This window comes from Eublepharis macularius, chromosome 7 (assembly GCF_028583425.1).
Source record: "Eublepharis macularius isolate TG4126 chromosome 7, MPM_Emac_v1.0, whole genome shotgun sequence".
Taxonomy (NCBI): domain Eukaryota; kingdom Metazoa; phylum Chordata; class Lepidosauria; order Squamata; family Eublepharidae; genus Eublepharis; species Eublepharis macularius.
The window spans coordinates 81,068,886-81,084,900 of NC_072796.1; the positions used below are offsets into that span (position 1 = coordinate 81,068,886).

At 42.9% G+C, this 16,015-nt stretch overlaps 1 protein-coding gene across 1 annotated transcript in view; it reads right to left on the minus strand.

The window, feature by feature from the left end:
* Positions 1-16,015, minus strand: part of GAREM1 (GRB2 associated regulator of MAPK1 subtype 1) — a 138,737-nt gene that overhangs the window by 41,682 nt on the left and 81,040 nt on the right. Inside the window, exon 3 of the mRNA XM_054985416.1 lies at positions 5,012-5,142. Within this exon, the coding sequence (XP_054841391.1) occupies positions 5,012-5,142 (131 nt within the window). The remainder of the gene's footprint in view (positions 1-5,011; positions 5,143-16,015) is intronic.

Below are 16,015 nucleotides of genomic sequence, written 5' to 3' on the forward strand. Positions count from 1 at the left end.
TTTTATTTTTTTAAAGAAGAGATGGGAAAGCACAGAGAATGAGAACCTAGTAAGCTACAAATCAGCATGCCAGGGGCTTCCTGTCAACATCATTTAGTTTGATGTCATCATAGGCTGCAGTCTTTGAACCGATTCCTGGAGTCAATCTGGTTCCTGTGCTATGGGCTGCAGAACCACCAAGTCGAAAGATTCAAAGCCAAATAAATGAATAGCAGCAGGATAATCAATGAAGGGGAAACATCTGTCTGCTTGCTCTAGGATTTACGTCTGCTGGACTGAAAACTGCAGATAACCGTTATTCTCAACACCTATGGGTACAGGAAGCAATCTGAGAAGTGGTACAATTACAAAGACAGCTTTAGGTAATTGTCACCTCAAGGCTTTACCGAGAACAAAAACAAACTCAGGAGGCAGCAAGGATATCAACCCCACAGATTAATTGGTTTAAATACATTTGATAATTAAGACAATCATCTGTCAAGGAAATAAAAGTGAAGACAATTCAGAGGGAAAAGGGGAAAAAACTGTAAAAACAGTTCATTTCATCTTTTGCAATATATCCCATCCAACAGCCTCTTCATCTTTTATTAAGCTTAGGTAAAAGTCCAGCTACTGCTGCTGCAGGACCTTCCCCTGCATTGGAATTCTGTCTGCAGCGTGTCTGTTCTGTTCCAGGGCCCTGCTTAATCCCTGCAAAAAAAGTGAGTGCTCACCCAGCAGTAGCAATCATTAGACTGTTCAACCAATAGTTGGATGGAGCCTAACAAAGCCCTGCAGGTGATTCCCAGATCGGCACACCAGTCAAGTCTTGTGGCTGCAGGAATCCACGCAGGTAGAGGCCCATCGTTTGGCCCAGAGGCCACTCTCCAACTGCCATACCTGAGTGGGCTCTGCCACAGAGAAATACTGGCTGGCAGGCAGGGTAAGTCGTGGGCCTTTCTTTTGCAATTTTAAAAATCTGAAGGGGGGATCTGGCTGCCCTTTTCCATTTAAAAAAATCAAAGGATTGTGGGGGAGGAGCAGACCAGCCCCTACCAGCCATTAGTTAGGTCTCATCCCTTTACAATTTAATTTATGGAACTGCTGTGACATAGAAGTTAAGTGGTTGGGATGCACATCCGCATTCTGCTAGTTCAAATCCCACTACTACCCTGAGCACAGTAGGTGGACTTTGGTAAGACACTCCTCTCTGCCCCAGTTCCCCAGCTATATTGTGGAGGTAATAATGACACTTGGTTCACCACTCTGAGTGGGGCACTAATCTGTCTAGAAGAGCAGTATATAAGTGCAGTGTTATTAGTATTACTACTACAAGACAATGTTTCAAAGCTTTTTGCCTCAGCAAGCTTGTTCTCTTCCTCCCTCCCCAGTCCTACTCAGAGGGGTCTTTTTTAATTTAAAGTTCATGTTTTTCTACAGGGCATGCTTTTCAGGTGCTGGAATTCTTGAATCCCAAAATTGTGTCCTCTCAAACAGGAACAATCTCCCCTTCCCCTGAAATTCCAGAATAATGAAAAGCATGCCCTTAAAAAAAATGTGAACACAGAAATTTTTAGTGCACTCCTCTAGCCTAGAGCCCCCTCCTGTTCTCTGTTTGCCACCAGGTCCCCTACTTACCATAACTCACGTGCCCCACACCTGCTTGTGTCTCCTTCCTTCACCCACTCACAGGCTCTGTGATGCCAGCCACTGGGTGACTAGCAGTGTGGCCACCAAAAGCATCACCACCATGCTCCACCTGCACAACTTTCCCTGGCGGCACTGGGCAGTACATGTAGCCAGCAGAGTGGGTGGAAGAGTGGTCATAAGAGGATGGTGGAAGGGAGCTCTGATGGGTGGCAAGGCAGGGAGTTGGTGGCAGTGGGTCTTTGCTAGAAGCCTTGGGCCCTGGCAACTGTCCCACCTGCAGTTATGCTAATGCCATCTCTGATAGAAACTTATCTGCCTTTAGGGCTTTACTGCCACCTGGGGCACCTTAAATGCAGACCCCTTACTCATCTCATTTCCTCTGTATGGAGAACATTGCTAACATTGCCAGCTGAGTAAAGGAGAACTGGTAATTATAATCTGTGTTGTGCTTTACAAGAGGAGGGAAAAGGAAAGATGCTCTGTGGTGACAGATACTGTGTGCTCTAAATATCATCACTTTTCTTGAGGTACTTTTTGCTGGGGGAGGAGCAGGAAGATGGATGATATTCGGGAGCCCTGCTTTGGAACATGGCTTCCCTTCACCTTCTGGTGAGTCCTTTTCCTCTCTTATTTTATTGATGTTATTTATAGCTGCCTTTCTCACTGAGACTCAAGGCAGATTATACAGTGCAGATCTTGTTCATGCAGCCCTGGTTGCATAAGTAATAATAGGTTGGGGACAGACTGAATCAACAATTTCTGTTGATTCCTCCTTCCTATTGCAGACCCTCCCTAAGATATCCCTCAGGACCCTTTACCCCCAGAAGCAGTACTATGTGAAGATCAATAGACTGCAGTGACAGGGGAAGGCAGGAAAGTTCCATTAAGCTACCGGAAAAATCTGTCTAGATCCAACCCACTGAAATTCCTTATGATGTACGTCTCGGGTTCAGGTGCCCATAAAGAGTTCTGGGAACACAGCTGCTAACTGCCTGCCCTTTCTGTATTGTTAGCTTTGATCATTTGTCCAAAGTGCCCTTTCACCAGAGTTCCCACTTGGTACTCATGTTCCGAGAATTTAAAGCAAACAACATAGCTACATAATGTGTACCTGGATTCATACCTTGATACATACAATCTCTGCACTCTGACTGGGGCTTACATGCCCCCTAGAGTTTTGTGGTGTGAGTGGCAATAGAAGGCCCACGATGCTGATGGAAACACTGTCTGTCAGTGGAGAATGGGTTCCATCCCATTCTTTGGGTTCTCCCTAATCTTCATTGGGAGTATCCCCCCTCCTTTGCAGCATAACGTCATACCATTACCAAAGAGAGGACAGACTGGAGCGGGCATGGTTTCCAGCTAAGGTCTACTTTCTCTTGCCATGCTACCAACTCAGCTGTTAATGACTGAAGAACATGCAAAGAGAATTGCCCCCGGAGATACGTATGGTCCCTGACCTACACACCTTTCGCCGTGCCCTTAAGACGTTATTATTCCAACAAGCGGGGCTGGCCTAAATGTGTTTTAATTGAGTTGTCCTGTTTCTGAGTTAAACTATTTAATATGTTTATATTTTATATTCTTATTCTTTTATATTTGTATGTTTTATTTTTGCTGTACACTGCCCTGAGTCCTTCGGGAGATGGGCGGTATAAAAATTCAATTAAAGTTAAAGTTAAAGTTAAGTTAAATTATACTTGAAATAATCTTTTTATCAAAGGCTCAAAAATGCAGTTCTTCTGTGCTTAAGGAACTGCTAAGGCTGCACATAACCCATCAAACACTATTCAGGCAGGTAAGCACAAATATACAAATATAGTACAAAATGTACAAGGCCCCCAAAGTATCTTGAAATCAATCCTTACCAACACAAATATATAGCAGACATAGCAAATATACAGTGGTTGTTTTATCATCAATTTAAAGGGTTTCATGATTTCTACATTTGATATGACTATATTATACAATATTTCATCCAACATTTGTGTACTGAACAGGTGAAGCCCTAAGCACCAAGCCATTTTTCAGAGAAAAGCCAAACCAACCCATCTGTCCTCACCTCCTTTTGTGTTCGGAACAGATTACCCAGTGAACTGGCCACTAGCCCAGACTGGTTTAAATAGGAAATCTGTTTCATTTTGCACTGAACACCTATGCCTAATGTTGAATGAAGGAAATGTACAAAATTTGTGAATGCCTCAATGCAATGCACAGAGATCACAAAATGGAGAATTTTCTCAAAGTATTTATGTGTACTACTACTACTCCATATTTATTACATTTTTTACATTTTCTTCGATCCAAGGAATTCAGGGTGGTATACAAAATCCCCATCTCCCTTTTGCCCTCCGAGTCACACTGCATGGAAGGTCAAGGTGAAAGAGCGTGACTGAACCAAGCCCCCCCCCCCGAAAGTTCCACGGCGAAGCGGAGAATTTGAAACCTGGGCTGCTTCATCTACTGGAGGTGCAGGTCTGACACACACTATACCTCTTTTATCAGGGAAACATGTGGCCTACCCCAGCAGGTCTCCTGACACTGTGCAAACACCAATTCAGAAATTTTACTAGAGCTAACTACACAGCTCTGTTTTGCATCCAAAGTAAGCACAGTATATTCCCCACTTTTCTCCTGAATTGCATATGTAGATAGGAACTTGGAAATTGCTTAAAGACCAGTCAACGGAGCAATAATACCAACAAACAGGCCTGTGAAAGAAGAGTGACCCATTCTACAAATACTGCAGCCAGAATTTATATGGGCATTTTCAAACACTGCTCTGTTTAAAACTGTTACAGATCTACTGTTCAGAGTCTCACAAATGTATAGTCTACAGATGCTTTCATATAACTTAATTCTGCTTGGGCATTACACCAGTTTAAAACAAGACATTACAAGTCATTTCCTTTTCTACCATAATGGTGATTATCTTCAGTAACTTGAGTTAAAGTTGAAACAGCTTCACAGGCTACATAGAGACCATATCTACTATGATGAAGATATTCTGAAGAGTGAATGAAACAGCTGCTTCCTTACCCAATAAAATCTAAGAGGTCCGAAAAAGGAAAGGAGCACAAACAAAAGAACCTCTGTCTGAAATCAGAAGTAGTATTTCCTATTAGACTGAATAAGAATATTGCTAATCAGAGATGGTTCCGTTCTTATAGAAAAGTCTTCATTTCTTACATTTCTTAGCACATACTTCAACTTAGTTTTAGAAAACACACGCACAGGGAGTTTAAAAAACACAAGGTTAAGAACAACTCACAAACCCCAAATTACTTTTCCCATAGCACACAGTTGCCACATTCATATACAAAAAAAAGGAAGTTTAATCGTAAGTAATTCCACTGGGGATAAATATTTGTTTAGGGGCTACCTTAACGTTGAATGTTATTTCCTCCATGACGTAAACTCGTTCAGGAAACGCTTTAGCCACCTCCTCCACACTGTTAAAGTACAGCACTGGCTCTTTAATATCACGGTCTTGTTCCAGCAGCTTAAACTGCCCTAAAAACAGATGATAAATAGAAAAGTAGTAAGATATTTACATGGGATGGCTGTTTCTGTGGCAACTGCTAACACACTCCCTACATTATTTAACTTGGTCAGTTTCCTCCAGTTATTAACAGTTAAGCAATGGAAGAACAGATTGCACAAGTTGTTACAAACCTGGAAAGGGGAAGAGCTATGGAGCTTGGCTAAATCAGAATTAGAAGAATGTGTGGGGGCTGATGTGAAATTTAATAGAGCTTGCAAGCAGTCCCTCTGGCAGCAGGCTGGAAGTACACATGGATTGTCTGGGTGGAACTGTGAACAGGATTCTGTATGCTTAGAACATTTTCAACAGAATTTAAAAGTGTAATTTACATTACAAGAAAATATATTTGAAGAAAAATAGAACTGTAGATATTTATGAAGAGAACAAAATCTGTTAAGACAAAATTGTTTGCATGATTCCTTGCTCCAGGCATATCTAAACTTGTGTATTTTAATGTAGTTAGTTATTTATATCCTGCCATTCTCCCCAGTTGAGACCCAATAGAACTTGCAGCAGTATTCTCGCCTCTTCCATTTTCTTATAATACTTCATGAAGTAGATTAGACTAAGAGGGTGTGATTAGCCCAAGGTCACCCAGAGTTTCCACGGCAGAGTGGGGACTGGAACCCGGCTACCTCAGAATCTTAGACTGACACGATCTACTGTACTACACTGGCATACAATGCATTTCTCACATTGTACAAATGTATGGCAGAACCAGAACCATGCCTGGTATAAGAGATAGCAAAAGCAGTACCCTTATCTCAGGGCCCAATTGCATAATTATGCTGCCAATTATAACAGCCAATATCTGGCAAATTGATTTGTTTGTACCAGTTATCACAGGTCAATCCTATACAAACTTAACTGCAATACAAACATAACACAGCAGTAGAAGTAAATTTAGCAGGAATTAGAGTTATTTGGCAATTACCAGTAAAACAGCCTTGTGAATTTTACCTCAGTCAGTGTAATTTATACATTAAATTACATAATACTTGTTCATAAACAGATGATCAGTGTTAAGCACGTACAATATCAGTGAAGTGCACTTGAGATAGTATTTTGCTTCATTTGGGAAGATATGTATGTATGCCAAACCTAACACAATTACTAGCTTCTGAAAGTAGAAGCATCTTTGATACACATCATAATAAACACATAGAGAGTTACCAGAAGAGCACATATGAGGCATAAAGAGCAGGCTTATGTTTGTACTATTTCCTATATGTAAGCAGTTAGTTGAAATTTCATTTCAACAGATTAGATAAATTCTGTTTTTGCTTACACACACAAGATTGTCATGACGACCTTAAAAAACCTTAAGATGCCCAAGACTGCTTATGCTGACTGATTTTTGGGATTCTGCAGCTATACATTGCACTCCGTCTTCATGATATGCAGAACACACACACGATTCAACGTTGTGTTTCTGGTATACAGCATATCTAGACAAAATCCATATTGGATTAAGAGTCTGGTTTACATGTCATAAGAGCTGTAATTTAACATGCGGTCCTGCTGGTTTGGTGGTGGTCTTCTTATATAAAACTAAGAAAGAATGCTGGAATTCCAATCTAGATTGTTTTGAAATAGCCATTTGTTAGCTTCCAAAATTTCTTAGGAGAAAACAGCAGCAAATACATTGTCCTATGTCACCAGGAAAGATTACCAGCTACAACATAGTCACTGCCTGAAAAGTCCAACATGGCTACTATAATCACATAATTTGATTGCTGTGCCATCCTCATCATTCTAAGCCCATTGACTTCAAAGGATGTAACAGTGCTTAGAATTGCATGGTTAGTAGGGCTGTGCTATTTGGGTTTTGCTTTGGGTAAAGATACCCAAAGCGGACCCAATTCGGCAAGCTTCAGTATACTGAAGCAAACTTTCCGAAGCATTCGGAAATGTTTCTGAAAGCTTTGGGGCTTGTTTAAAGGGCCCAGGAGCTGCTTGCAAGCAGCGGCGGGACCCTTTAAATATCAACCCCCCACCTCCCCCCCACCTACCTTGCGGTGGCTCCAGGCCAGCTCCTCTGCCGCCACCGCACTGCCACCCAAGCCTGCAGGGTGGTGGGAAAGGCCGGAGCCGCCTCCTCTGGCCCTTCCTGCCCCTCAAATGGCCGCAGTGTGGTGGCGCCACAGCAGCCATTTGAGGGGCAGGAAGGGCCGGAGGAGGTGGAGAAAGCCCTTCCTACCCCTCAAATGGCCGCCGTGGCACCGGTGCACCGCGGCCATTTGAGGAGCAGGAACGGCTGGAGGTGGTGGCTCTGGCCTTCCCCACCCCCCTGCAGGCTCAGGTGGCGGTTCGGCAGCAGAGGAGCCGGTTGGCTCCAGGCCGCACTGCCTTGTGCTGCCACCGCTGCCCAGCTGATAACCCTCCTGCCACCAGGTAAGTGGGTGGGGGTTGGAGGGGTCTCCCCAGGGTTGAGTGGGAGGTGGAGGGGTCTCCCCAGGGGGGGTGGGGGTAGAGGGATTGCCCCAGGGAGGGTGGGTGGTGGTGATGGGGAGTTCCCCCCCTTGCTTCAGTATGCTCCGAATGTTCACGGAGCATACCAAAGCGATTCCCGAAATCCGAATACGAAGCAGCTTGCCGCTTCGGATTTGGGGGTATTCCAAATCGGTTTCCCGCTTCAGGTAAACCCAAAGCGGGAGTACCAAATCTCCCCACCTGTGCACAGCCCTAATGGTAAGACTCCAGCCTTCTGGGTGAGATGTGACTTGCTGCACATCTTCTTCCTCCTCAGCCAGGTATTCTAGATCAGGGGTCATACTTACCTCACACAGCATGGAAAGGGCCTACAAATTACCTGCACTGCTGATGGCAAGATCACCACACTTTAAAGCAGTGATTATTTAATGTATTGTCTTCTTTCTCTTTCTTCCCACTGCACTAAACATCCTGGCATTTTAAAAAGAGGACACTTTTAATTAATTGTTACAGTATTAATCATTACAGTTCAGCAAACTAATGCCATGCAAAAGACTGTGTGTGGGGTGGCAATTCCAGTCTCCCACTTCTTTTGTTTGTTTTTTCTTTTGATGAAAAGACGATGCATTTGCTACTCCTACATGGGGATCTCCCTTTTCATAAGGACTTATTTTATTCACTGCAATCTTGCTTACTGAGCATTCTTCTGAGCCTTTTGGATTTTGACTCTGATCCATTTTAAATAGGCTGTGGTGGAAGAGTAGGATTCTGTACAGTAAAAAGTTCCATCTAACAGGGACAGTTATGTAAACATTTTCCTGCTCTTGCCTGGAAGTCTGGTTAACACAAATAAGGCTAAAGTGGGGATGGCTGAGGGGAGACCAGCTTTTAGGAAGCACCTGTTTTGAAGATATACATATATCATTTAAAACTTACTAAAAGACTGATAGAGTGTTGTATGTTTGTGTGTGTCTATTTTTTACTTTTGTATTATTTTAATATTATATTATTTAGTACTACAATATTTTATACTATTTTAAGGACTAAGGAGTCAGGAGCAGAGGTAATAGAAAGAATGCAAGAAGGGCCAGAAATCAAGGTATGAGTGGACTTAATTCCACAGTGTGATTTGTATTATCTATTTTATTTTCTGACTGCAGGTTTCACATCTTCCTATAAATGTGACTCAGGATAGACTTACTGGCCTTGAAAGGCCTGTTTGACGATAATGGCACAGTGAGAAACAAATAGTCAAGGAAGACAAGAAATGGGAGACTGCTTTTTTAAATAATATAGTAAACTACAGACTCTCTATAACTATGTCTGTCCTAGACTAAATAAAAATATTGGCGATCCAGCATTTGACACCTGAATTTACATATGATTTTTCTTAAATATTATATTAAATAATTTGTCTTCCATTCAAGTCTTAACTAACAAATCTAGATCATATTGGAAAAGAGAAAAAAATGGGTACAGTCCTATGCAAGCTGTGGTCCTAACCATTTTGTACCTCTAGAAGCCCTAAAGCCTGGTATACAGAAAGGGGTTGTATGTTTGGCAATGACTGATCAAAGTTATTTCAGGGCAATGTATAAATCATAATGTATCTTCAAATTACAGCACAGATATCCAACTGAAGGGGGAAATATTTGCTGACACAGTAGTCACAGAAACAAGACACGTGCTTGGATCCCAGCATGAAGTTCCACAGGCACAAAGGGTGGGTGATTTTTGCTCAACTTACCCCTTTTATGGCATCCCCAAAAGCCTCTGAAATGCTGCTTTTGGGGAATTTGGAAAAATCAGAGGACTCCTTGCACCCATAGAAATTCTACACAGGATCAAAGTACGTCATGTAGTTTTATGAAGAGTTTCTCCAATATAAACCAACTGAATTCAACCTGCTTACACTGGAGTTACTCAGCATGGGATTGCATCAATTGTTTAATTAAATCAACCGATATTATTTTCCTTTCTGTATCTGTCTGATAAGACAAACTGAAGAGATATTAAGGCCCAAGGCTTTTACCAGTATTTCTAAAAGTCTTTGATTCATTGATTATTTGGTGTCATCACAGATGCTAGGCTACACATTTTGAGAAGTTACCTGAAAAAAACAAAATCTTCTCTAACAAAGAAGAAATGTGGCACAGATACTCCAAGGAGAGGGGAAGCATTCCTATCACTTCCCCACCTTTCACAGAGTTGCTATATCTGCCTTTAGTTAGCACTCTTTTCTAGTCATTGGTCTCATAAACGGGTATGCAGCTAATATCAGCGTCAATCCTTAACTTGTATGCCTTCTCAGGTAAGAAACATTTCATTTTAGACTGACAGACAAACGTGCATTTCAGACATATTTATTATCAGCAGCAAGCAAGCCTTTATTGACATATATAAAATATAAAATTTTAAATACAGATACAAATATTTATTAGTGTGATGGCCAGAGTTAATAGTATTAACCTGCCATGTCTCAGTGTTAGCTTGCTAACCAGCAGGAAAAGTTAAGCCCACAAAAAAGGAGTTCATGCCATCACTTTCTGAACAGACCCCACAATGGTAAGGGTTGCCAGTACCCTGGTAGGGGTGGGGCATCCCCTGCTCCCATTCTCTGCCCCCTGCCACCACGCACCTGGCCAGCAGGAGGAAAAGGTGGGGGAACAGACCTCCTGGGGTGTGCTCCCGATGCAGTGCGATATCACTCCAGAACTGATGTCATCACACCGCACTGGGAGTGCACGCTTTGCCTGTGTGCAAGGGGATTGAGAAGGTAAGTACCAGGTCCCCCCTCCCACTGGGAGGGTAAGAGGACCTAGCAACCCTACCAATGAACTGAGAGAATTCAGCTGAGATAGCCCTGTCCTTACATTCCCAGCATCTGCTTAAAAACCTGTGTGGCCTGTGGGAAAGGCAGAAGAAGAAAAAACCCAAACCAGGGGAATTCATAGCATTTATCTGCCCTGAGCCTGCTTGCGGGGAGGGCGGAATATAAATATGATAAAATAAATAAATAAATCAGCTCCTGAAGAGATAACAAATGATCTGAGATCACTTCTATTGTTTTTTGTTCTATAACTTTTAAAAAAACCATTTTAAACCATAAAATGTTTTGATTGACTTGACAGAAGGGTATTTAAGTGCAGCAAATAAAATAACTTTAAGTAAAGTAAACAGTTTGGTTTTGTACAGAGCCTCTCTCATTTTCTAACCTATGCAGCTAGTTGCTCAACAGGCCAAAAGAAAACAAACAAACAAACAAAAGTAGCAGCAAGCCACAAGTTTGGTTGTTGACAACTAGAATTGCTGTGTCTTGAAAGACTTGCCCATCACTTTAACCCTCACATACATAGGTAGAGAGGGAACACCCAATTCTACCCAGATGGGCCCATCAGATATGCTCCCCACCCACAGCAATCTGACCATCCAAAAATATTTAATGGTAGTTATCTTCCCTATGCTGTCACCAAGCTTTTATCTGCATGTTGATTCAGTCAGGACTACTTTATTTTGTATTTCATGCAGGACAGCAGTTCAGCTACAAAAACATATAGAGGATTCAAAGATAGCACTAAGTAGGAAAGTTAAACCTCCTTTTTCCTCAGCACATTTCTGGTTTTGTTCAACGGCTGCACTGATAGATAGGTTGTAATTTTTTCATGCAAAGAGAAATAGCAGAACTTCTAAACACATTAATTGTTCTCAAAGGTAGCAGGTCTTTTCAACCACCATCACCCTGAAGCAGTGAGATTATGCAACTTGTTACAGATGTAAGTAAAGCTATTTCAACACAAGAGATTTATGTGTACTAGTACTCACATTTAAGCTCATAAGAAATCCATACAAACAGGTGTCTGGCATAGGAGAACTTCACAAAAAATCCTTTGTTTTGGAAAGTTTGTTTCTAGATTAACGAGCTCTCCATATAAAGATGAGTTTCATGTGCAATTTTAAATGCACATATTTCTCCAATATGTGCAAGAAAAACAAGTCTCCGATGGGGGGGGGGGGGTAGTCAGGAGCCAACAACATAAAACAACATTTAATTAAAATGTCAATATGCTACTTAATATATTAGCTAATAAAATATTTTAAATTTAACTTGTACCCTTTATAGTAAGCAGATGGGACAGAAAGAATGGGAGACAACAAGCTGGGTTAACAGGCTACAGTTTTATTGCTGACAACTTGCATGAATGTGGTATGGGATAAGCATGAATGCCATCATTGTTTGCACCTCACCTGCTGATAGGGGAATGGAAGATTTGTATTCACTTACCATGAAGCTTCCTTTCTCTGTGGTCTGGGAGTGGGTCAGTCTGGACTGATGGGAAGTAGCTCCTCCTCCATTGCAGGGTCGGTTGAATCAAATGATCCCCTATGGGAGGGCTCTTCTCTGGCGTGCCCGTTTTTTTCCAACCCCTCTCTTCACTGCTGCCATCAAGCTGTCTTTCTCGTTCTGACATCTATCTGTTAACATAACTTTAACACTCATAGAAAAAACACATAACCATTAACCAAACTATTTCCTCAAACTCTGGGTGGGTTAGACTGACCCACTCCCAGACCACAGATAAAGGAAGCTTCACAGTAAGTGAATACAAATCTTCCATTCCCCCGTGGTCCTGTGGAGTGGGTCAGTCTGGACTGATGGGATATAAGTCTAGTAGCAGTGTTCCTTTTGGTGGGTTATCTTTGTTCACATAATGTGCTGTAGCACCCTCCTCCCGATCACTGCCTCTGTTGATGCAAGCTTGTCTACCTTATAATGTTTTATGAGAGAATGTAACGACTTCCATGTAGCCGCCCTACAAATCTGATCTAGTGAAGGGAAAGTCCTATATGCTGCTGACGTGGCCGCTCCTCTCAATGAGTGAGCTGTTATCCCTTCTGGAGGTGTCAGTTGTCTGGATTTATATGCTAGCGAAATGCAATCCCTAATCCATCTACTCAGTGTGGCTGTAGAAACCTTCTCACCTAAAGAACTCTTCTGAAATGAAATAAACATGTTTTCTACCTTGCGAATAGACTTAGTTCTATCTATGTAGTAGCTTAAGGCCCCTTTGACTTCTAATTTGTGCCAAACCTTTTCCTTCTCATGTTTGGGATTGCTACAGAAGGAAGGAAGAACAATGTCAGACCTTTATCCAACCCATCCTGGAGAAAAAGTAATATCTCTTTTACTGATACTGTCAGTGGGTTACTGTCCCTCTTTCTACACAAATTCTGGAAAGTCTACCATGTTCTATTATAGCTACTATAGCTGCTATTCGTAGACCCCTTTCTTGATGCCAACACAGTAGCTATTACATTGTTCGTGTATCCTAAAGATGACAACTGCTTGCGCTCAATCTCCAGGCTGTTAACTTCAAGGATGCCGGCTCTGGATGTAGCATCTTCCCCTGTGCCAGGAGGTCTTTTTGATTTGGCAGGCTCCATGGTTCCTCCTTTGATAGTCTTTTCAGCTCCTGAAACCATGATCTTCTTGGCCAAAAAGGAGCAATCACTACCTCCGCTTGTTTCTGAAGTACCCTGTCCAAGATCTTTACTGGAGGGAATGCGTACAGAAGCCCCTGAGGCCAGTTTCTGTGCAGTGCATCCGTTCCAATCGCTCCTCGTTCCTTCCGTCAGGTAAAGAGCCTTGGTAGTTGTGTGTTCTGTGCTGAAGTGAACAGATCCACTTCTGGTTCTCCATATCGTTGACACACTTGGCTGAATACCTTCTGGTTCAATGTCCACTCCGCCTGGTCTACTTTGTTCCTGCTCAGCCAGTCCGCTAACGTGTTCTGTACGCCCGTGACATGTATTGCTTCTATGGATCTTAGGTTCTGTTCTGCCCATATCATGATCTCTGTCGCCTCCATGTTCAGTTTTCTGAATCTGTTTTCTCCTTGCCTGTTCATGTATGCTTTCGCCGTCGTGTTGTCTGTTTGTATCAATACATGTTGTCCTATCAGCACCTTCTGGAGATCCCATAATCCGTTCTTGATGGCCCGAAGTTCCAGCCAGTTTATGCTGTTTCATCTTTCCTCTATTGACCATGCACCTTGGGCCATGTTGCCTCTTGTCTGTGCTCCCCATCCTGTTAGACTTGCATCTGTTGTTATTACTATTCTTTCGGACTCTCTGAGAGGGACTCCCTCCTCGAACCTGTCCGGTACTGTCCACCACTTCAATTCCTGTCTCAACGACTCTGGCAAGTGTATGTGTTTGTGTCCCTTGTGTGCTATGATCCTCTGATATGGTCTTAATAGTCTCTGTAACGGCCTTTCATGAAATCTGGACCAAGATAAGGTGTCCTGGCACGATACCATCATTCTCTGTAACTTGGCTAACTGCATTATTTCCACCCCTTTCTCTCCCTGGATTGACCTTATCAGCAACACTATCTTGTGTTGTCTCTCTTCTGATATGAAGGCCCTGTCTCTGACCGTATCTATTGTTACTCCCAAATGAGTTATCCTCCGTGATGGCTTGAGACTGCTCTTTTCCCAATTGATCATGAAACCATGAGCCTCCAGACATTCTACTGTCGTCTGAATTGCTTCCTCCCCCATCGTGAGAGTGGGGGCCTTTATGAGAACATCGTCCAGATACGGAAACAGTGCAATTCCCTGTATTCTGAGAAAAGCTATCAGTGTCACCAGAACCTTCATGAAAACGCTGGGCAAGGGTTTGAGCCTGAAGGGTAGGGCTTTTTATTGATAGTGTTCTCCGTTGTACACGATGTGTAGATACCTCCTGTGCACCTCTCTGATGGGGATATGAAGATACGCCTCTGAGAGATCTATGGAAGCCAAAAAGTCCCCTTTCTGGGTGGCTCCTATGATTGATCTCAAGGTATCCATCTTGAATTTGCGTGATGTGATGAACTGGTTCATCCAGCGTAGATCCAGAATCGCTCTGACATCCCCATTTTTCTTCGGTACAATGAAGAATACTGAATACACTCCCCTGTTCCAGTAAGGCGTCAGAACTGGTTCTATGGCTCTTATCGTTAACAGGTGTTGAATTGCCTTCTTTATCTGAAGGTGTTTCGTCTCCAAGGTGTTCTTCTGTATATGAACCACGTGATTTGGGGGTCTGTCCTGGAACTCCAGCAAGTAGCCCCTGGATACAGTTTCCAAAACCCAGTTGTCCGTGATTGTCATCTGCCACTGATTGGAAAATTCCTGAAGTCAGCTTCCAATCTGTGTGACTGTTGGGCTGACCATAGTCATGCCTGGTGAGTTTTCTTTTGCCCTTTGGTTTGTTGACTGGATGTATGGAAGGTAAACGGTCTGTTTTCGTTCCTGGCTCTTGGTTGCCATCGACTCTTGTTATGGTCTGGAGTTACTTTGTCTGATAGGGCGCTTGGAGTCACGAAAGGAGTGCCTGTCCTTCATCTTTATATCCCTTCTTTTCAATGGAAGGACCTTCTTTTTCTCCGTATCCTCGACCAGGTATCTGTCTAGGGCTTCTCCAAAGAGTTTGGCCTCAGTGAACGGAATCGCTGCCACCTTGTTTTGTGCTGGCGGGTCCACGTCTCAGTTTCTTAACCAGGTGTTCCTTCTTGCTGTGACATTAAAGCCCATCGCTTTAATTTGGACATTTGGAAAGAATCCAGTGTAGCATCCACTGCGAAGGCCACGGCCAAGGCAATTTTCTTAACCTCGTTCTTAATTTCCTTAGGCACCTTTCTACCTGCCGCCACCAGGTTTGATGCCCAAGTAAATGCTGCTCTAGTGAACAGGAACCCCATAGCTGAAGCCCTGAGAGATGCTGCTGAGGCCTCGAAGTTTCTTTGTAATGCTAGTTCTATCTTCTTATCTGATGGATCCTTGGGCATTCCTTCCGCATCCACTGGTAATACACATGTGGTAGCTAGGCTAGTGACTGGAACGTCAACCACCGGTAATTTGATCTTCCTCGTGGCCTCTGGAGCCAAGGAGTAAAACTTATTAAACATGGATTGGTATATCTTAGGTTTAGCTGGGTTCTCCCATTCAGCTTTCAAAATACTGTGAAAATATGCTGGCAGAGGTACTCCAGATTGAGTATTTCCTGCCTTAGAAAGAACTCTCTCTAGGCCTTGGGGAAAGGCTGGGTCTGGTTCCTCCTTCCCCATGGTGGCCTGAGCAATTTCTAATGTTCTCAGAACTTTGGGAAGAAGCTTGGAGAAGACTTCCTGTGGAAAGAGTCTAGTTTGGATGATGCCTCCACTTTCCTCTTGCTCATCAGAGTTCCCCTTCCTCGCTATCAGAGTGATGGTCTGACATCTCAGACTCCGACTGGGGTTCCTCAGATAGGCTTGATTTTCTGTCTAAGTATTCCCCTGAAGCCTGCTTCTTTTGGTTTTGAGGAGAGTATCAGAATGCTTGGACCTGGACCTCTTAGTTGACCTTGGGGTTGGACTTCCTTTCCTGT